This window comes from Engraulis encrasicolus, chromosome 13, assembly GCF_034702125.1.
Source record: "Engraulis encrasicolus isolate BLACKSEA-1 chromosome 13, IST_EnEncr_1.0, whole genome shotgun sequence".
In the NCBI taxonomy this organism is placed as follows: Eukaryota; Metazoa; Chordata; class Actinopteri; order Clupeiformes; family Engraulidae; genus Engraulis; species Engraulis encrasicolus.
In genome coordinates, this window is record NC_085869.1 from 33,375,140 (window position 1) to 33,394,845 (window position 19,706).

Here is a 19,706-nt window from a genome sequence, read left to right on the forward strand (position 1 = left end):
CATGCTCCAACACACACACACACACACACACACACACACACACACACACACACACACACACACACACACACACACACACACACACACACACACACACACACACACACACACACACACACACACACACACACACACACACACACACACACACACACACACACACACACACCCATCAGTGTCCACCTGCCTCACCTTTAGCTGTGCTGAGTTTGCAGGTGTAGGTGCCGCTGTCGTCCTCGTGTACGGAGTTGAGCAGCAGGCGGCAGCGGCGTCCGTCAAAATGCATCTTGCAGTTGAGCAGCGCCGGCTGGACGAGCTTGCCGTCCGACAGCCAGTCCACGTCCACGTCCTGTGGGCCCGTCACGTGGCACTCGAACAGCGCCGTCTCGCCCGCGTTCACCGTCACGTCCTTCACCGGCCGGATGACGGCCAGCTGAGGCTCTATAGGGGGCGCTGTGGGGAAGAGAGAGGACAATCATAGGGTTGTCTTTATTAGGTCTCAAAGGCTCTGGTGTTTTTTTCAATGCTGGGGTCAAAAACCCATTTGGGGTCGCCGGGAATTCACATGGGGTCGCCTGCAACGTCTGGAAGTGTGTGAAAAAGGAATACTGATAAATATTACTAATTCATAGGCCTATAACATAACTAGCCTATTCAACATTCTCTTGAAAACACCATTTACAATATTATAGACTGTTATAAATATCGATAGGTTTCATACCCTACAACTTCTGTAGCTCAGTCATGTTTTAATTTTGCTGTGAAAAAAATGTGTATGGGGTTCCCGGGCCAAAAAAGGCTGGGAAACCCAGCTCTATCGGGTTGCTGTTGGAAGATGGGAAAAGATAGGACAAATATTGTTTTTATTAGGTCTCAGAGGCTCTGGAGTTGCTGTTGGTATGGGGAAAGGATCGTCATTATGCCATTTTTATTAAGGGACCGTCCACATTAAGCAGCATGTAAAAGGGGGTAGCCATGGCCAAGTGGTTGAGGATGTGGACTTCAGATCAGAGGGTTTCAGGTTCGAATCCCACCCTGACCTCTCCCTACACCTCCACCCATGGTTGAGGTGCCCTTGAGCAAGACACCTAAACCCACTGCTCCAGGGACTGTAACCATATACCCTGTAGATAACTAAGTTACTTTGGATAAAAAATGTCAGTTGAGTGTAATGATTTTGTCCTCCTATTTTGACCTACCATCCCAACTAGCATTGCAAATTCAAACACGGTTAATGGAGCTTTTTCAAACAACCACTTAAGTTGAGAAATCAGAAAACGGGGGCTTGGAACATTGCCACGACACCAATTCTGTAAACAACAGAAGTGGATGGAGATTGTTTGTTCTACGGATAGGCGACTTTGTATTTATCCTGCTTAATGTGGACAAGGCCTAGGTCTCAGGGTTGTGATGGCATGATGAGATTTAGTAATGTTGGCTGACAAGAGTACTTAAGTTTGAGTGGAAGTCTGTACCTTTGTCTAGGTTCTGTGTTTCGCTCTCAAAACAAACTTTACAAGTGCTAGGAGAATAGACATCTCACACACAGGTCAAATGTTTTGGGGAAAAATACATTACGGTATATGGAAAAAGGCAAAAATGTAATGTATAGTAATGTCATTTCTAAAAATTCGTTTTTCAGCTTACTTGTGTAACACAGTTGTTATCATTCAACCTGGGTGCTCATTTTTTTTACCCAATCTGTACTTGACTCAAGAATACTATTGGAAAAAAATGAATATTAAGAAGTTTTACTTTTGGCGCAGCACTGTTTGTTATTCCCGGATATTTTCACTTACTGTTGAGAAAAACAATGCCAGACGAGTTGGAATATCTTGACTAAGGAGAGAGCAGTATAATGATGGGTAGTGCTAACTGCAAAATGTAATGCTGATACGAAAAATTTGGGTATGGTGCCGACCAATTATTTCTCACCCTCCAGCCGACCTTAAATCTCTGGCTGTCATTTGTCTGAATTTTTTAGTTTAGTTTAGCACCCTATTTTAGGGAGAAATGCTGATTATTTACTTTTTTGGCCAATGCGTTAATGCATTTCTGGAACAGCCATTTTACAGAGTGCATTTTGCGCTTGGTTAAGATATTTCCTTATGCAGTATTAATATTCGTTTGGGCAAGGCAATAGTCCATCAAATTGAAAATGCAAACAAAAGAAGATAACCAGATAACAGTTACCAACACAGGCCAACCAGAGCAGGCAAGACAACTAGCAAGGCATTCTTTCACGCTTTTGGTGTCCTCGTGATGTTCTTTGTGCCAGATTTCAGACAAGTACTCAAAAAGAAACAAAGCATTCATTGTCAAAGGGACATGAAAAGTCTGCTTGAAGTATTTTGGGAAAGAGTGCATGGCTTCAAGCGAGCAAGCGATCTCCACCTTACTGTGATGCATCACTGTCAGAGGGCAGACAGTTAATGAGGCCAAGCCTCTGTACTCTATAGAGACACCCACCCACCCCAACATCTCACAGGGACTTTGTGCTTGACATGGAACCCTTGATTCAAGTGCCGCATATCCCAAAAGATCTGATTTTACCAGTCCAGTTGGACCCTAATTAGACAGGTAAAACCAGAAACAGATTTGACTCTGGCCTGGATCATTCCATTTACCAATCTAACATCTCTCCTTTCTAAAGTACTTGTCATGTATTCACTGTCTTCCAAATTAGAAGCAAATCTGGCAAAAATTGTACACAGGTATGTTTTTTTCTCAAAACATATAGTGTCTTGATATAGAACAGAACAGAACTTCAACGAAACCAACCATTCTTTGGTCTTTCAATTATAGTCAGTTCTGGTACATTTGGCATGTAACTCTTTCAGATAATGATGTTGTGCTACATGGTGCCATGGCATGCAATGGCAACAGGGGTAAAAAAAAAAGTGGGTGTGCATCCTTACGGTTGACATCCAGTTTAGCTTCGCACTGCTTAGTGCCGTACTCGTTAATAATCTTGCAGGTGTAAACCCCTGAGTCAGACTTCACTGCTGACTTGATCACCATCTCGAAGAAACCTTCCTCTGTCTCACGCACAGTGTGGCGCTGACCGGTCTTTATCGTCACTCTATCTCTCAGCCTGTGGAAAAACAACATAATAGGGGAACAGTTGTGATCATAGTGTGATACATGTTTGGGAATTCTGCCATCAAACTTCATCACAGAGTAGATACAACAATACACAATTCATTTTTTAAGTAGCACTACTCACTATTAATGGGTTTGCATGTTACATTATCTTTGCAGAAATTAAACATTATCTTTGTAGCAAATACATACCAGTACAACATGGGTTTTGGCTGTCCTGTCATGCGGACAGACATAGTCACCTCCTGTCCTTCAATGACCGACTGATCATTCATGGTGGCCTGGAAAAAAGGGGAGAAGGTCTAGTTATAGCAACATTTTAAAATTAGACAGTACATTACATTTCAGTTTAATGTAGTACAGTTACCCCTAAAATTAGCCACGGCCAGCTGTGTGTGAGACATCAGCAGTGTAATATTTCATGTAATAATAAAAATAACTAAGAGCTAAAGGGAGATTGGATTAGATCTGATGAATAGATTTAATTTTAAACACTGTTTTGTTGTATTTTTAAAGTCCTAGAGAGTATATCTGTGCACCCACAAGTTCAGAAAGTGAAGCTATAAGCAGAGGCCAGTTGGTAGGGTACAGTGAGTACTCACAAACATGAGGAAGAATACAATAACAACATGAAGTCAGTCAAGAAATAAGTATATGGTAGGGCTGTAATGATATTGTATCTAACGAGAAATCGTGATACACAGAGTCACGATACTGTATTGTGGTCCAAGAAGATATACCCTTTCAAAGTTCTGTTAATCTTGAGTGCTTCCAAGTTTCAAATCATCATCATTATTATTTTTTCAAATATTGGAGCCTACTTGTAACCAGTTCTCTAGAAACGAGCATAGTTTTTATTTATATATTTTTTTATAATGTTGGCAAATTTCAAAAAAGGTAATAAATAATTTTAAAAAGTGGAGAAAACTGCACTCACAAGCTCAGTCTCATTATTATAAAGTAGAAGTACTCTGACAGATGTTATTACAAAACAAGTAATATGACATTACAAAGTTGAAACCATGTAATATCACGCCCCTAATGTTGTAACTACATCTGTAAAAGTACTTTCACTTCTAATGTATACAATGTCACTGGAGACAGAAGCGGCAAAAGCGATTTGGGCAACTGGAGGAGATTTGAGTGACTTGAGTGACAGTTTGTAGTTGGACTTCAGCTAATATTATGCAAATGAGCCATGATGCGATTCGGCAACAGCCACAGCCAATTGGAATTTTGGGTAACACTTTATTTTAGGGATACATCTATTAGCACTAATACATACAATATGCCTGTATAAGTAACTTGTAAGGCATGTACAAAGCAAAATCAAACATTTGTTAGGCATGTATTCGCAAATGTCTTGTTCATGCACAATAAGGGATTTATTACCAATTTAACCTTAGTAAGGACCTAGTAGGCCTTAACGTTTGCTTGGTACATGCCTTACAAGTTACTTATGCAGGCATTAACATTGTATGTATTAGTGCTTATAGATGTATCCCTAAAATAAAGTGTTACCGAATTTTGGAATGCTTGCATTCTGCTGTAGTGGGCAATGGGCATACTGTGTCACTTCTATCGCTCGTTTTGCTCTTGCTACACAGTCCAGCAATCCTCTGTCTCTTAATCGCCGGTGTGGTGAGGAACAGCCCCATACCTGGAAGGCGGGTGGCTCTCTGAAGCGTGGGTCCATGATGGCCTTGTTGTCCATAATGGTCTTGTAGGAGCTGCCGTAGTCCATGCTCTCCTCCATGGGGCTCAGGTACTCCTCATCGGACGTGATGGGGCTGGCTATGTCCATGGGCACTCCAAGGTTACCTCTCTGCTCCGGTGACGGCTCTGTGGACGCAGCATAGAATAGAAAAGAATAGCGTAGAATATATTAGCATAGAATAGAAAAGAATAGCGTAGAATAGATTAGAATAGAATAGAAAGTCCAGTGCGGGCTCTGCAGACCAGACACCTCGGTAATGCCAGGCATACAATGTGCGATTTTTGGCCCGATTTTGTCACGATTTGTCAGTTGCATGACTTTTTTGGGAACCAGGAACATTTTTGATTCAGTCGGAGGTCAATCGTGAGTCTCGCATCGTGTAGTCTACATGGGGTAACGACAACCGATTTCACCTCACGAAAAACTAGCGATCAGCAATCGTATGGTCGCAAGAAAATCAAAACTGTTTGAAATCTTGGTCGCCCCTTGTGAGTGAATCGCAAAGTTGAAGCAGTGTTGCGACCTAATTTGACACTACATCTCACACTGCCCATTCACAAAAGTCACACATTGCCAGGGCAGCATGATTCGCTTGCAAGCGCATCCTCGCCTCCACCTCCGCAGGGATTTGCCTCTGCAACCCTCTGAATTGAAGTCCGAGTCCCTAACCATTTGGCAATGGCTTCCCCAAGGATATGGATATATATGGAGTGTTTCATACATCCAATTCGTTTAGTCTTTATAGTCTGACATGAATTTCGGGGACCAGATGACAGACGAACCAGATGAAAACAAATACAAAAAGCATGCAAATACGGACTGAGGTTTGAAGTTATTAATAGCCATCATAAATACAATTTGTGAAATGTATGCAAATGACAAACAAAGTGTGTGACTGAGCCTTTTAAGGCCAGGTTTTACACCAAAAGTCTTAATAATGTGTTCAATAAAAGCTCAGAAAAGGTGGAGAGGAAGACTTCAGTACGTTCTTTGCAAAAAGTAGCCTACAGTACATGAAATCGTAATCACAAAGTATAGTATAGGAGAATAATGACTATATATTACCTACTATGCAAATGTTCACATAGGCTAAGTATCAATAAATCTCAAACTTGGTCCAGAAAGTCAGATGCTGAGGCACTCAAGGTTGCAATTTTTTTACTTTTTTATTTGGCTACAATGCCTACGCGTTTCGGCCCTTATGGCCTTCTTCAGGGCGTGGATACGCCCTGGAGAAGGCCATAAGGGCCGAAACGCGTAGGCATTGTAGCCAAATAAAAAAGTAAAAAAATTGCAACCTTGAGTGCCTCAGCATCTGTCTTCCTGGATCAAGTTTGATAGCCCCTACACTGATGAGCACCAAGAAAAAAGGTGAAGACCCAGAAGCACTCCAATTACCTGCTTGTGTTCAATAAATCTCACTTTACATTTGGGGAACTATTCGTTTAAAAGTCAATTAGTGAAAGTGAATTACAAAAAATATGCATTTAGGAAAAACTTAACTTGAACTCCAAAACTCTTGCACTTTGTATGTGATTTGTGCATGCAAATACACACACACACACACACACACACACACACACACACACACACACACACACACACACACACACACACACACACACACACACACACACACACACACACACACACACACACACACACACACACACACACACACCCAAGCTTGGACTTCACGTCAGGCACTGAAACTCAGGTTTCATACGCCGTTAACCCCACCGAGCATACTGAACATACACTCCCACCGCGGTAGCTAGGGGCAGGTCAGGCTTCGCATGAACTGGATGACAGCAGACATTTTCTATGCCCAGGCAGGCAGGCAGGCAGCTTGCAGCAGTGTAGCGTGCCCTGCAGCCAACAGCAGCCTGCACATGGCCCCCTGGTTTTCATGAGCTACGGCGGCCGGCGTATATGCAAGCGGGGGTAAAAAATAGAATCCGTGTTCAAGTCTCTGCTTACCAGAACATGGTTATATTACAGTTTGCATGTTCCAATAGCTGTGGCTGTGACATTTTGAATGTGGCTAAAATCGTTACAAACTCAAAGCTGCAAACCGTGCAAAGCAAACAAACAAAATGTTTTATTTTAGTTAATAATATTTATATTTTTATATTTTGTTACACTTCAACCAACACCTTTGAAAAAAGAGGAAATAAATTAATGGCGACACCATTTCAAAATTATAAAATTGCCAGCAACATTTGAAAGGCCAAAGGTCAAAGCAAAAAAACCTGTCCACAATAATAAAACATAAATAAATGATCTACATCCTTTCCCAGATTCTACAGGTGTCCAGAATTTTCTTTTGGCAACTTAGTTATCCCAGCAACAAAAGTCAGTGCCAGTGCCAGTGTGAGTGTTTCTCTTTCTCTCCTCTAAATGTTTCCTATAAAAGACTCACCTATCGCCACACCTCCATTCAAACTGAGGCTGTGGACTGAGCAACCTTGAATGGCTCCACCGCGTATTAGATCCTGACAGCATTTGTGGTAACTCGTCAGCGTTTCAACAAGTGCCCAGGCAGCCAGAGTAGTGTAGTAGGCTGCAGTGTAAGATTTCTCAACGCGTTACCTCCTCCTGCCCTCCCCTCTTGCCTCTTGTTGTCCTCCTCTTCCTCCTCCTCCTCCCCCTCCTCATCCTCCTTCTCCTCTCTCTCTTCTTTTCCTCCCTTCCTATATTTCTCCCTTTTGCTCTGTCTCCCTGTCATTCAAACCAGCACTTATAGACAGACCATATTTCCAATTAAGATTCATGAGCATATAGGCTGAAGCCAGACAGCTTTGGCTTATTTGCTTATCTCTTGGCAACCGCATGAACAGAGGCCGATGTTCATGAAAAAGAATACACAACACAATTTGCTTTATGTTAACTCAAATGTTTCATTGCGGTGTGTAGTGTAAGAGACATTGCATAGCAGTGAATGTCATAACAGCAGAGGGTGAGGAGAGGAGAGGAGAGGAGAGGAGAGGAGAGGAGAGGAGAGGAGAGGAGAGGAGAGGAGAGGAGAGGAGAGGAGAGGAGAGGAGAGGAGAGGAGAGGAGAGGAGGAACACACAGGAGCTGGTGATATTAGAATGCACATAAAGCTGATGCAGTGGCTGCGTCTCTCAACATTAATGTCAAGTGAAAATAACACACGACTGCCATCATTTCCGGGAGTGAGAGAGCTACTATAAATATCCAGTGCATCCAGTGCCCTAATAAGGTAAAGTATCCCGTTCTCAACAGCCATCAGCAGAGACCTGCCATACATACCTGGCCGGCTACCACCAAAAGGCATAGCATATTGCAGTGGTAGGGAAAACAGCAGGGGAAAAATCATGTCTTACTACGTTACAGCAAAGTCAGGTTCTTCAATCTCAAGATTTTGCAATCAAGAGGTTAGGAGCAATGTCACTGTAAAAAAATTGCCTTCTTCGAAAATGTTAACAAACAAGTACTGTATATTCTGACACACTTTTGTAACCTGGTGGCATTTAAATGGCTCCTTCATGGACAAGTGTTTTCCTTTTATTACAGCAGCGGTAGATACGTGCACTGTATAAGCCTGTAGTCCCTTTGCATTAATGTAGGAACCTAATGCATATTTAATAATGCTGCTGAAAGCAACAACCCCATTGCAATTAATTAATCGTGCTACTTTGCTTTTCTGTTCAAACAACTGGCTGCCCCATAATGGCAGCTAATGAGAATCGCTGCATGCTGCTTGTTTAGCTCGGCGTCTGTGGAAACATGATTAGAGTGCCTCTATCGCTCTCTAAGGCTGCTTTGCTTTGCTTTTGCACTGTTCGACATTCACGGCTTTAATTCCTACAGCAATTCATATAAAGTGAACTTGGCAGCGTAGGAAAACAAAGAATAACGCTTTGTGGAAATGTCAAGCCTATCCAGCCAAGGCGGCGGGGGACACCCCTAAACAACATTGTGTCTTTATTCAGAAATTCATCAGGCGGCCCAGCTTGCCTTTAACAATTTATAAGTTCAATTTAGCCGTTGGGTTGCTATGGTAACTATCGGAGGAGAGGAGACACAGCTAGAATAATGTGCAGAGGTAGAGGAGGGTGGCGAGAGAGAGAGAGAGAGAGGGAGAGGGAGAGACAGAGAGACAGAGAGAGAGAGAGAGAGAGAGAGAGACAGCGAGAGAGAGAGAGAGAGAGAGAGAGAGAGAGAGAGAGAGAGGAGGGGGAGGGGATGGAGGACACAATAAGTCGTTGTAAGGACTGAGTAATCCCGATGCTACAAAATCATGGACCAGTGATGCTGATGGTAATTGGTTTTTAGTCATAGTAATTGGATGCTGATTGTTTTTTTTAACCAATGTCCAAAATGCTTTGCTGTAGTTAGTTTTGATATTGTTGGTATAATTCATGTAAACACCACCATATGCAAGGAAGCTTGAAGCTCCATATGTAGCAATGCATCTGGCCAGAGGCCACCAGCGTATTGATGAAGTGACTCACTTATTGATCCTTCTGAAATAAGCGGCAGCATTAAAGCCCCTAAATGTACTCCCATCTTGTTGTACAAACCCCAACTCCGATGAAGTTGGGACGTTTGGTAAACAGTGAATAAAATCAAAATGCTATCATTTTCAAAACATTCAATCTATTCATTAGATGGAGAATAGTGGAAAGACAACATATTAAGTGTTAAAACCGAGAAAAAAAATTTGTTTTGGGGGACATATGTACTCATTTCTAATTTGATAAATCCAACACGTCTCAAAAGAGTTGGGACGGGGACAATAAATGGTAGCAAATGTCGAGGAAGACTAAAAACAAAACAAAAGACAACACTTAACAGTTAAATACATTAACCGATGAGATGATTTAATATAAAAAACAGTGTTAATTCATATCTTGGACATGATTTCACCAGCTTAAATGGTGGGTGTATTCCTTGTCATGTTTTGCAATGTTTTCCTTTCTGTAGTGCTTACAGTGTGACAGGTCTTGACCAAAAACCCACCATTTTATCACCTGCTGGTCCTTATGATGGAGCCAAACTGTTAAAACATAGAGAATGCAATTTGGCCTTACTATGTGGCAGTAATCGAAGATCTCCCTTCAAAATATAATGCATGAGTGGCTTTTCATGCTGTTTAAAACCCATTTATACCATTCAGCACTGTATTTAACTCTACAGATGAGTGAGAACATCTTAACCAATGCACTACTGCACCCGCATGCCATCATGGAGGCTGACTTTTGAAGCTAGCACTAACACAAGTTGGATGGTCCATTTTCACTGTAGCACAGGATGTGTCATGCTCTATTATTGTCAAAAAGAATGGACTTCTACAACTTCTGCAAGCAAAGGACAGTTTCCCATGTCTTCTGGGTCTATTTCAAGTGAGCTCAGGTGCTTGGGAGAATGTTACACCCCTGTATCATTTGCACGCATTAAGCATTCTTAATATGGTCAATTTTCAATAGCTCTAGCACTCCAGGAATTAGAGTGAGACTACAGCCAATATATATTTCATGATGTCATGAACCTATACAATGATTTTATTAACAAAAATATGTCTTATATACACTCAATCGTGGTAAATCAAAGGGAATTCAAAAATGTATGTAATAACTATGGTAATTATTCCCTTTGCATCTTTAATTCTGAGTGACTCAGCCTCTCTGTGATGATCTTATACCTGGACACCTATATTGTCCGTCAGTACAATTCATTTTGAAATGTTCTTCTTTGTTGTTTTATCTTATTTGGATGTTTACTAAATTTCACTGATCCCCGTCCCAACTCTTTTGAGACGTGTTGGATTTATCAAATTAGAAATGAGTACATATGTCCCCCAAAACAATATTTTTTCTCGGTTTTAACACTTAATATGTTGTCTTATGACTATTCTCCATCTAATGAATAGATTGAATGTTTTGAAAATGATAGCATTTTGATTTTATTCACTGTTTACCAAACGTCCCAACTTCATCGGAGTTGGGGTTTGTATTATACTGCACTGAATGCAATTATTCTTCTATATTTATTTTTGCAAAGTATAACCTTGTCATAGCTAATGTAAGATCTACTCATGGGTAACACATAAGGGATGCTTTATTGTACACTGGATAAAAAATAGTGATAATGAAGTTCAGTTTATGGTCAAAGTTCATGAAAGTCCTTGTGCATGAGCCTTCAGAAGTACAAGTGCGAGGTGTGAGGCGGAAAAACGTCAAAGTTCAGGAAAAACTGTTCTGTTTTTCTTTTTAAAAATGTCTTAGCGAGATCAACACGTTTTGCCAAGTGCGTCTTTAGATTCACTGTTTTCAGTTTCAATTTAGGCTTCATTTTTTAATGAAAAAGTCCGACCTGCGGTATCATAGTGAAGTGTACTGGTCTTCAAATTCCCATCAAAGTCAGGGTTCCAAAAGCATTTGGCATTACTAAACCCTTCAAATAGTGCAATCACATATACGTACCGTATGTGATTAGAACTTTGTAATGTGTGATCTATGATGTCACAAATACACGGCAGGATTTTTAACACAAGGTTCAATGGGAGCTGTAGAATTTTTCAATTAAGTTCTAGAATTTAGGGAAAATCTCCTCAAAAATTTGGCGGTTTCTTCAAGCCCTAAGGAAGCCCACAGAGGCAAAAAATATTATTATTGCTCAATATGACCTGACTCACATGCATTAAAAATGTTTTATTGAAGACGTGGAGTGCCTTGGATATTCTTTATATTTTGGTTCCGAAAGTTGTTTGAAATCCACTGATGAGTCAGACAGGGCTTTAGGCTAATGGGCCTTTGCTTGTAAAAGTTCTCAACACACACACACACACAAACTAAGACCTTTCCCTGCTTCCCGTGTGCTCTTGGTAGCTGCTCTAAGCAACTATGACTCACTCACCTGCTTTGATGAGGAGCGTTGCGTTGCAGGATGTCGAGCCCATCTGATTGGTTGCTGTGACGGTGTATGTGCCGGCGTCGGCGGGTTTCGTCTTCTTGATGATCAAAGAGTGCCTCTCTCCTTCCACCTTCACCGTGTGAGTGGGGCTGTTCCTCACCTCAGCGTTGTTTCTTTTCCATGTGACTGTGGAAGGGAGAATAGCAGACAAGTTTTTTTTTATTCATTAGATTTTGTCCAACTTACAACAACGTATATCATATACAGTATGTAGCAACATGGAGGGAAGATTAAAGAAGGAGATAGAGATCAAATGCAGAGAAGTTGTTAATATGCTATCCATTATATACATACGTATCCTTAACAATAAGTACTGGTACACAGAGGAGAGAGAAAGAGAAAGATGGGAGAGATAAAGAAAGAGACACATAAACAGATGCAGATAAATAGATCAATGGATCAGGTGTCATGAAATGTGTTGAACCTGTAAAGGCACAATATAATATAAACTTGCTGTTAACCAGAATGACCATGAACAAGTCGTAGTGCCTTCCAAAAGGCCCTGTGTTGTCATAGTAGTGTAGCACTATGGTAGTTAACGTTCCAATCCCTATTACAGCGTTCCACTGGTGGAACAGCGTGCATTTTGGGGCTGCTGTGTATGCGCTGAATTAATGAGGTGAAATCAGAGGCGGAACAACTGTACAGCGAACCCCTGGGCAAAACACTGATAGGGCCACCCATACGGCCTGCCAAAGTCATACTGTAATAGGGCCCCCCCATCACCAATACGGGAGGGCCCTGGGCCCAGGGGCAAATGCCCTGCTTGCCCCTCCTATAGCTCCACCCCTGGGTGAAATCAGACCATCGAGTATGATGGCAGCCTCAAATCCAGTAAAGATGGTAGAGCAGAATGTACTGTACACCAGCTACTAAGAGTGCAAGAAGTTGCAGACGCCGCTTGCCTTCTGGGAGGGGAGTGCCAGCGATGATGCATTTGAGTACCACTTCCACACCACTGGATGCAACTACATCATGGAGAGGGAACTCAAACATGGGAGCCTCCATAGGGTCCTCACCAGCCGACACATAGGAGTCGTCTGAGGATTCTGTAACGGGTATGAAGAAGACAGGACAACAGTTGTTTAATAGTTATACAGTAGTATAGTATAGTGTAATATAGTATAGTATTGTATATAGTATGTAGTATATATAGTATATAGCAGTGTTTCTCAACTGGTGGGTCACGACCCAAAAGTGGGTCGCGGAGGGGTCATGGGTGGGTCGTGGAGCCTTGGTGTAAAAAAAATGTAATTCTAAAAAATAAAAAAAAATCCAACTTTTCCAGCAACAATTTACAACTTTTATTTTGATAGGCTAGTGAACTCCGTGTCATCTGTTGTCTTAGATGGAATGTTTATGCAAGTTAGATAGCGTGCAACCAGTTATTCGAGTCTTGGTTACATTTTGAGAATTGCATTGAAATGACTTGAACGCTAAAAAAATTGGGTCGCGACCGAATGAGTGGAAAATGGTGGGTCCCAAGACTGTTCCAGTTGAGAACCACTGGTATATAGTATATAGTATACATGTAGTTATCATCAGTGCTTGAAGTGGAAAAAAGAGGTGCAGGAACCCTTCCAGTCTTTTTCTCTTGCCACTTCTAAAAAGCGGCGCACACGAGATAAGTTCTGCCGGAAAGCTGATGATGAAAATGATGAGGAAGGGGAACTGGATCCCCCTGAGTTCCCCCCCTCTTCAAGCACTGGTTATCATCTTATACTACAAAAACAGTTGTGACTAATGTTACTGTACATACTATCTTATACATTATATTCATCAAAAAAATTGCCATTAAAGAACATAGGCTATATACAGAGAGATATATAATCACTGTATGAAAAAAATACATGAACATCAGTAGGCTATTACTGTAGAAAGACCCATCGATGGGCCTATTCACTCTTTGCTGAAAACACTGCACTACATCATAACAACATTGCTATGACGACGCAAAGAGTCTTATGTAACCAATTAAGTCTCGGTCATTACCATTTTGGTGACAATAAGGTTATAACAGAGGCTATGCGTTACAGGATTAAAGCACATACGCTGTGTACAAATGTATAAAAAATGAATGGAAAAAATTAATGAAATTCATGTTGGGTTTGCAAAATAAACAATGTTTTAAAAGCAACTTACCCAGCTCAGGAGACATGGGCCTGGTGCGTCTGCCTTTGCCTTTGCCTTTGCTCCTGGCTGCTTTCTCCTCTTTGACAGGACTGCTTTTCCTCGTCTTCTCCACGGCAGCCGGAGCCACCTCCATGGGTTCCTCCTCTACAATTATGGTGGGAATGGTGAGCCTCGGTGGAGGGGCAGCAGCAACAGCAGCAGCACCACCACCACCACCAACACCACCACTACCACCACCACCAACACCACCACTACCACCACCACCACTTCCACCACCACTGGATGCAGGACCAGGACTCGTCAACGGAGACGCTGGTTTCACATCCACCTCTATCTCCTCTGGAGGGCTCCTGGGGGGCTTTGGTGGCGCTTGACCAGGTCGCTCGTGCATCGCCGGGGGGTCTCTTCTTTGCACGAGAGGGCTCTCGGGTCGACGGTCTAACTTCCTCACGTTTACCTCGACGGGCGTCTTCCTTCCGGACCCTTCCCTCTCCGACGCGTCGGGCACCTCTTGCCCGCGTGTCACCCGCTGCACCAGTGGGCTGGCCGGCCGGGGCTCGAGCTTGCGCACCATCTCCACGGGCGACTCCATGCGCCTGTGCGGGGAGCGTGGCCTGTCTTCAGACGCGTGGTGGCTGATGACGTCGATGGGGGACCTGCGGACTAGGCTCGGGCTGGCGGTGCGCATCCGCCTCGGCTCGGAGCGCTGCCCGGGTAACTCGGAGGGTGACATGGCCTCAGGGGGCGAGACCTCGTGTCCCAGTCGGCCGCCGGCCATGATGCTGACGGTGGATCGCTTGGCCGGCTCCGGCTGCGGCTGCTGCTGCTGTTGGTGTGCTGGTTGTGCTGCTGAAGACACCCGGTCTGGAATCGGCACTTGCTGATTAGCTTGTTGTTGTTGTTGTTGTTGTTGTTGTTGTTGTTGCTGTTGTTGTTGTGCTTTCTGATGGCTCTGGCTCTGTTCCACGTGTGACGGCGACTTGCGGGGTGACTGATCTGTGCGCTGGTGGTCTCTCTCGCGCTGCTCCTGAGCCTGAATACAAGAATGGATAGATGGATGGATGGATGAATGAATGAATGAATGAATGAATGAATGAATGAATGAATGGATGAATGAATGAGTAAATGAGTGAATTTAGTTCACCCCACTACTTTTAAACATACAGTTACTTAAGTCATTATATCATATATTTTGGTCTGGCAACAAGCTTTAGTAGGATGGTAGGCCCATGATTCATTAAAATCACTGATACAGGCAATAATGGTACAGGTAAGGCAAATCACAATAATACTCTTTCATGCACAACACATTAACCTATCACCACTTGTGCAGTGATGGTAAACATGTGATTCAGAATACAATGCCACATATTCCAAATGCCTTGTTTTACCTGTCCAAATAGCTCAACTGGCAGAAGTGGATATTGGCTAGAGCAAAAAAATGTGGCAGGGTTTTTACTTTGTACACGCGGGTATTTCCACCTGTGTGATTTGGACAAGTTAAACCAGGCCATTTGGAATATGTGGCACTGGATTGTAGCTTCTGAATCCAGGTTGCCCATAACTGCACCTGTGTCCCAAGCGTGTCCAGGTGTGTCCGGGGGGCGGGGCCTCACCTGCTGGGCACGCTCCCGTTCCTGCAGCTTCTGCAGCACCTGTGGCGGAATGGGCTCCACCTTCCTGAGGGGCTGCTGCCGGCTCCTGCGGGACGACGATGACGACGACGACAGCTGCTCGGTGGAGAAGGACTTCTTCATGTGCGGCTTGCCCACCAGCTTCTTAATGCGCTGCAGCTCCTCGGTGAACTTGCTCTCGATGTCCTGCACCTTCTGCGTGTAGCGCGGCCGGTCCTCCAAGGAGGCGGCCCGCTGCCTGAACTGGGACCTCCTCTGGGCGGCGTCGGCCTTCAGCGCCTCGCTCAGGTCCTCCCTGGAGCTCTCCCGGGAGATGCCCAGCCGGCTGCCTCCGTCGTCCGAGTCGACAGACGGCGCCCGGTGGAAGCCGGCCCAGGAGCGCCCGGAGATGGAGCCCTCGTTGTCGGTGGTGCTGCCGCGGCGGCGCTCGGTGAAGTCGCGCACCTTCTCGAAGATCTTGGAGCTGGGGCGGGTGAGCTTGGGTGAGGGGCGGGGGGCGGTCAGGTCCTTGCGGGCGTAGCCCTCGCTGAGCACGGGGGTCTGGGGCCGCGAGTCCTGGGCGCTACTCTGGGACAGAGGCTTGGGCTGCTTGATCTTCTCCTCGAACTCGCCGGGCACCGTGTCCTGGTAGTCGCTGGGCACCACGGCTTTCTTGCGGGGGGCGAGGGGCGTGACGGGGGCCGAGCCGGGCCGGGTGAGCAGGGGAGAGGCGGTCGCGTGGCGGGGGAGGGGGGAAGGGGGCGGGAGAACTTGAGGGGGAGAGTCCCTCAACACGTCCTCGAGGTGGCTCCTGAAAGAAGGCGATTAAGGGGGGGAAATGCTCTGTTAGCCAGTGGGGTTATTGGCAACGGGGGAGGAGCCCAGCTGTTTGGAAGAGGACAGGGAGGCCTCTCTGGACCTGGGAGGCCAGTGTGGCGCACAGTGGCTAGTAGGGGGACGCTTGCAGTGTGAGAACCACGTCTTGTGTCTGTGGTGGTGGTGTTTGTGGGGGCTCGTCAGCACGCATGTGTGTCTTTGAAAAGAATTGCTTTTGCTCACTAATGTGGGGGATGAGGTCTATCATATAATTTATCATGGGACAAAAGGTTAATTGCAGGGTGGGGATATTTTGGGCTATAAATAAGAGAGAAAACTACCATAAACTAGCGTGAATAATTTGTTGGTGACGAGATAGGTGGTTTGGTGACCGAAACTGTAAAAGCATGTTCAAAGCATGGTCAATCGAATGGAATAACAGCCAAGGGACAACAGGTTCTCTTGTGGCCAAGTTTGTAAACATAATTATGCAGTTACTAAGGTGAAAAAGTAAACATAAAATGTGATTCTTGTGATAAATATGGGGCACATCACACTGCGATGATACTGGGTTAATTGGCATCCTGCAATGCATGTGTGTGCTGGTGGTGATCGTTATCTTGGATTATGTGAGGCTTGACCGGCCACGTTGTTGCGCATGGTGCCTACTACACTATCCTTCCAAAAAAACTGGACTAGACCACCGTAAATCACTGGATATCAACAAGTTTAAGTCAAACACTGTTCATTTTGACAAGGAAGGAGAGACTACGATTTTGTTTTTTAAGCTTGATACAAGCACGCACATCGGATGACTGCAGTCAAGTACCTAAACAAAAAGCCCTCTCTTCACCAAAAATTCCACAGGTGAATTTTACAGATGGATGACTTTAATATGTGTAGCGTAACACAAAACTGCAGACACCTGACAGCACAGTGGATAGTGCCGAAATACTAAAAGAGCAAATATAATACACACAACTCCTTCCTGGTCAACAAAGGCATAGACTTACACTTGTATTAAATATCCAATTTAATACTGCATGAACATTATGCAAGCAGTGCATGCAGAGAATATGAGCATGCAGAGGGTTAATAAAACTGTACAAATGTTTCTAGTAAATGACTGAAAATTATAGATAAATTATAAGGCTTCTATTGAAGAGACGGGGCTGCTAGGCTGCTTAGCCCTTATTTTTGCTTGAAATTGTTTCTATTTTGTGATAGAATTCCAATTAAAGAAAAGCAAATGTGTTTTATTTTAGAATTAGAGCTAAAATACTTTGGGGGGAGGGGGGTTGTGCAAACTTGGCACATTATACTTAACACATTGGGTAAAAAAAAGGTCATTTAGAGGGAACATAAGAAAAATAAGTTTTCTTGTAATTACAAAGTCAATGTCTTCTCATGAGAGCATTAGTGTCAGCAAAATGCATGCAGTCATGAAATGCGTGCAAGGAAAAAGAAAAAAGTTCACCAAACCTGCATGCACAATAATAATAACAAACAAACCAGGGCGGAACCGATAGGGGTCGGAGGGTGGACAAATAAGTACCTCACACACGCAATGAGATGCAGAGAAGTGTTTGAACATGTCAGAGCTGCAGAAACCTTGTGCGTCCATCAGTGGGGACGCAATCAAACACCAGTCAGTCAGACAGTCAAGTCCATCGAGGCCAGTGTTTCATTGCGGCCACCCAGAGTAAAAAAAAAAGCTACAAACTCACACGCTCACACACAGGGCACTTCTTGCATTCATTGGTGTGTGGGCCATAACTCAAAGAATTTATATGTGGACAATGGAGGAGGAGGGGGACAAAGGAAAGTGTGAACCCAAGTGAAAGGAAAAAAATAAATGGGTATGAGAGAGAAATAAGGCTATAAGTCTAACTGAAGGCTTGCGGCTGAGTTGAGTAAAATGAGAAGGGCTGAGAGGAGTGTGGGTGATCAACGGGGCTATTATGAAGTGCCCAGCCACATGGATTATTCATAGGCACGAGCGCATACTCGAAACTGCTGTGGCAGATTTAAGTGCGTGAGGTTTGGATAGCAGAACTTTGTCGAGAGCTAATCATAAAACCATTAGATTGAGACGGCCTCGCTCACTAATTTAAACGTGGCGTCTGCCCATACGGGACATACATGAAGCAAAAAAAGAAATAAAAAATTCAACTACCGGTATATAGAGCATAGCCGAGCCGAGCACAATGAATGACAGATGAGATGTCTTATAAAATATCATTTATAGCTAACTGTTGATACAGATATACTGAATATATATGTATTTTTATTACAACTTCAGTCTCTTTTCTTATTCATGACTTTCTATCGCCATTCTGACAGCAACCGTCTGAAGCGAAATTTAATCTCGGAGCACTGTAGACTCCTACAGAGGAGTGCTCGAGCAGACGAGCCACCGCACTTATCATATCACATAAAACCGCTTTACATCGCAGACCAACCTTTGCACAAGCTATTTAGCCAAGTCAACTATGGCCATCGAATAGGCCCTTTCTGGATGGGAAATATAGATAATATGGAAGGGCTGCTAAATGAACGGTAAATAACAAGAGAATGGGATGAAATTAAATAAGGACTGAAATAAATATTTCATAAATATAGTAAATAAAATGTACATAAATAAAGATCTTTGGGGGCGTGAGTCGAATACATTTCGGGAGAGGGGGATATACATGCTTTGTTTGTGCAGTCGTGAAACAGACGTGGAGTGGTTAGATCTTCCCTTTCATGGACTACTGCAATGCAGAGGAAGAAACATAATCTCCTATGGGCAAAAAGCTTTGTGGGTTTTTTTTTGGTCAGGCTTTCAGGCACTGAATATTACTGCTAGTGTTGTGGCAATGGTGTATGAAGGGCCCGTGCTATAACATGGGGCTGGAGGGGGGGAGAGCTTGAAAGAAAAAAAAAAAACACTGGATGAAACCAGAGGATACAATCAAGGGGGTTCCCCTCCTGCCAACCTTCTGTAATGCGGATCAGTCTGGTAACTGTAGACTCTATGTTCATCTGTGATCTGCCCTCCCTTGTGCAAATAAGCCACGTTACGTAAAAAGTCACATTTCTGCCATACTTTCATCTCCTGCTTCTCCCCTGCAGAAAATGCAGCAGTATGCTATTGATGACTGAAATGATATGAGAGGATGTTAGTGATGAAAGGATAAATGCCGTCCTTTTTGTTGCTGTACGGAGCTTGGCTGCTAAACCTTTACCCTCCAGGTGACCCTGACCAGCTAGTGCCCTGCCCATGTGCTTGACATATCTATATCAAGAGATCCTCTCAGTGTATATCTGTATCCAATCCATATCCACTGCTGTTGGTGTACCTTTGAAACCTAATGATGCCCTCACAGCTTTCATCATTAT

The 19,706-nt window shown here is 43.7% G+C and overlaps 1 protein-coding gene across 1 annotated transcript in view; it reads right to left on the reverse strand.

Moving 5' to 3' along the window:
* Positions 1 to 19,706, reverse strand: part of spegb (striated muscle enriched protein kinase b) — a 111,648-nt gene that overhangs the window by 41,574 nt on the left and 50,368 nt on the right. The window contains exons 4-11 of the mRNA XM_063213764.1: positions 15,510 to 16,317; positions 13,903 to 14,926; positions 12,666 to 12,809; positions 11,704 to 11,886; positions 4,763 to 4,944; positions 3,295 to 3,383; positions 2,919 to 3,094; positions 193 to 453 (exon numbers count right to left, since the gene is read on the reverse strand). Of these exons, the coding sequence (XP_063069834.1) occupies positions 193 to 453; positions 2,919 to 3,094; positions 3,295 to 3,383; positions 4,763 to 4,944; positions 11,704 to 11,886; positions 12,666 to 12,809; positions 13,903 to 14,926; positions 15,510 to 16,317 (2,867 nt within the window). The remainder of the gene's footprint in view (positions 1 to 192; positions 454 to 2,918; positions 3,095 to 3,294; positions 3,384 to 4,762; positions 4,945 to 11,703; positions 11,887 to 12,665; positions 12,810 to 13,902; positions 14,927 to 15,509; positions 16,318 to 19,706) is intronic.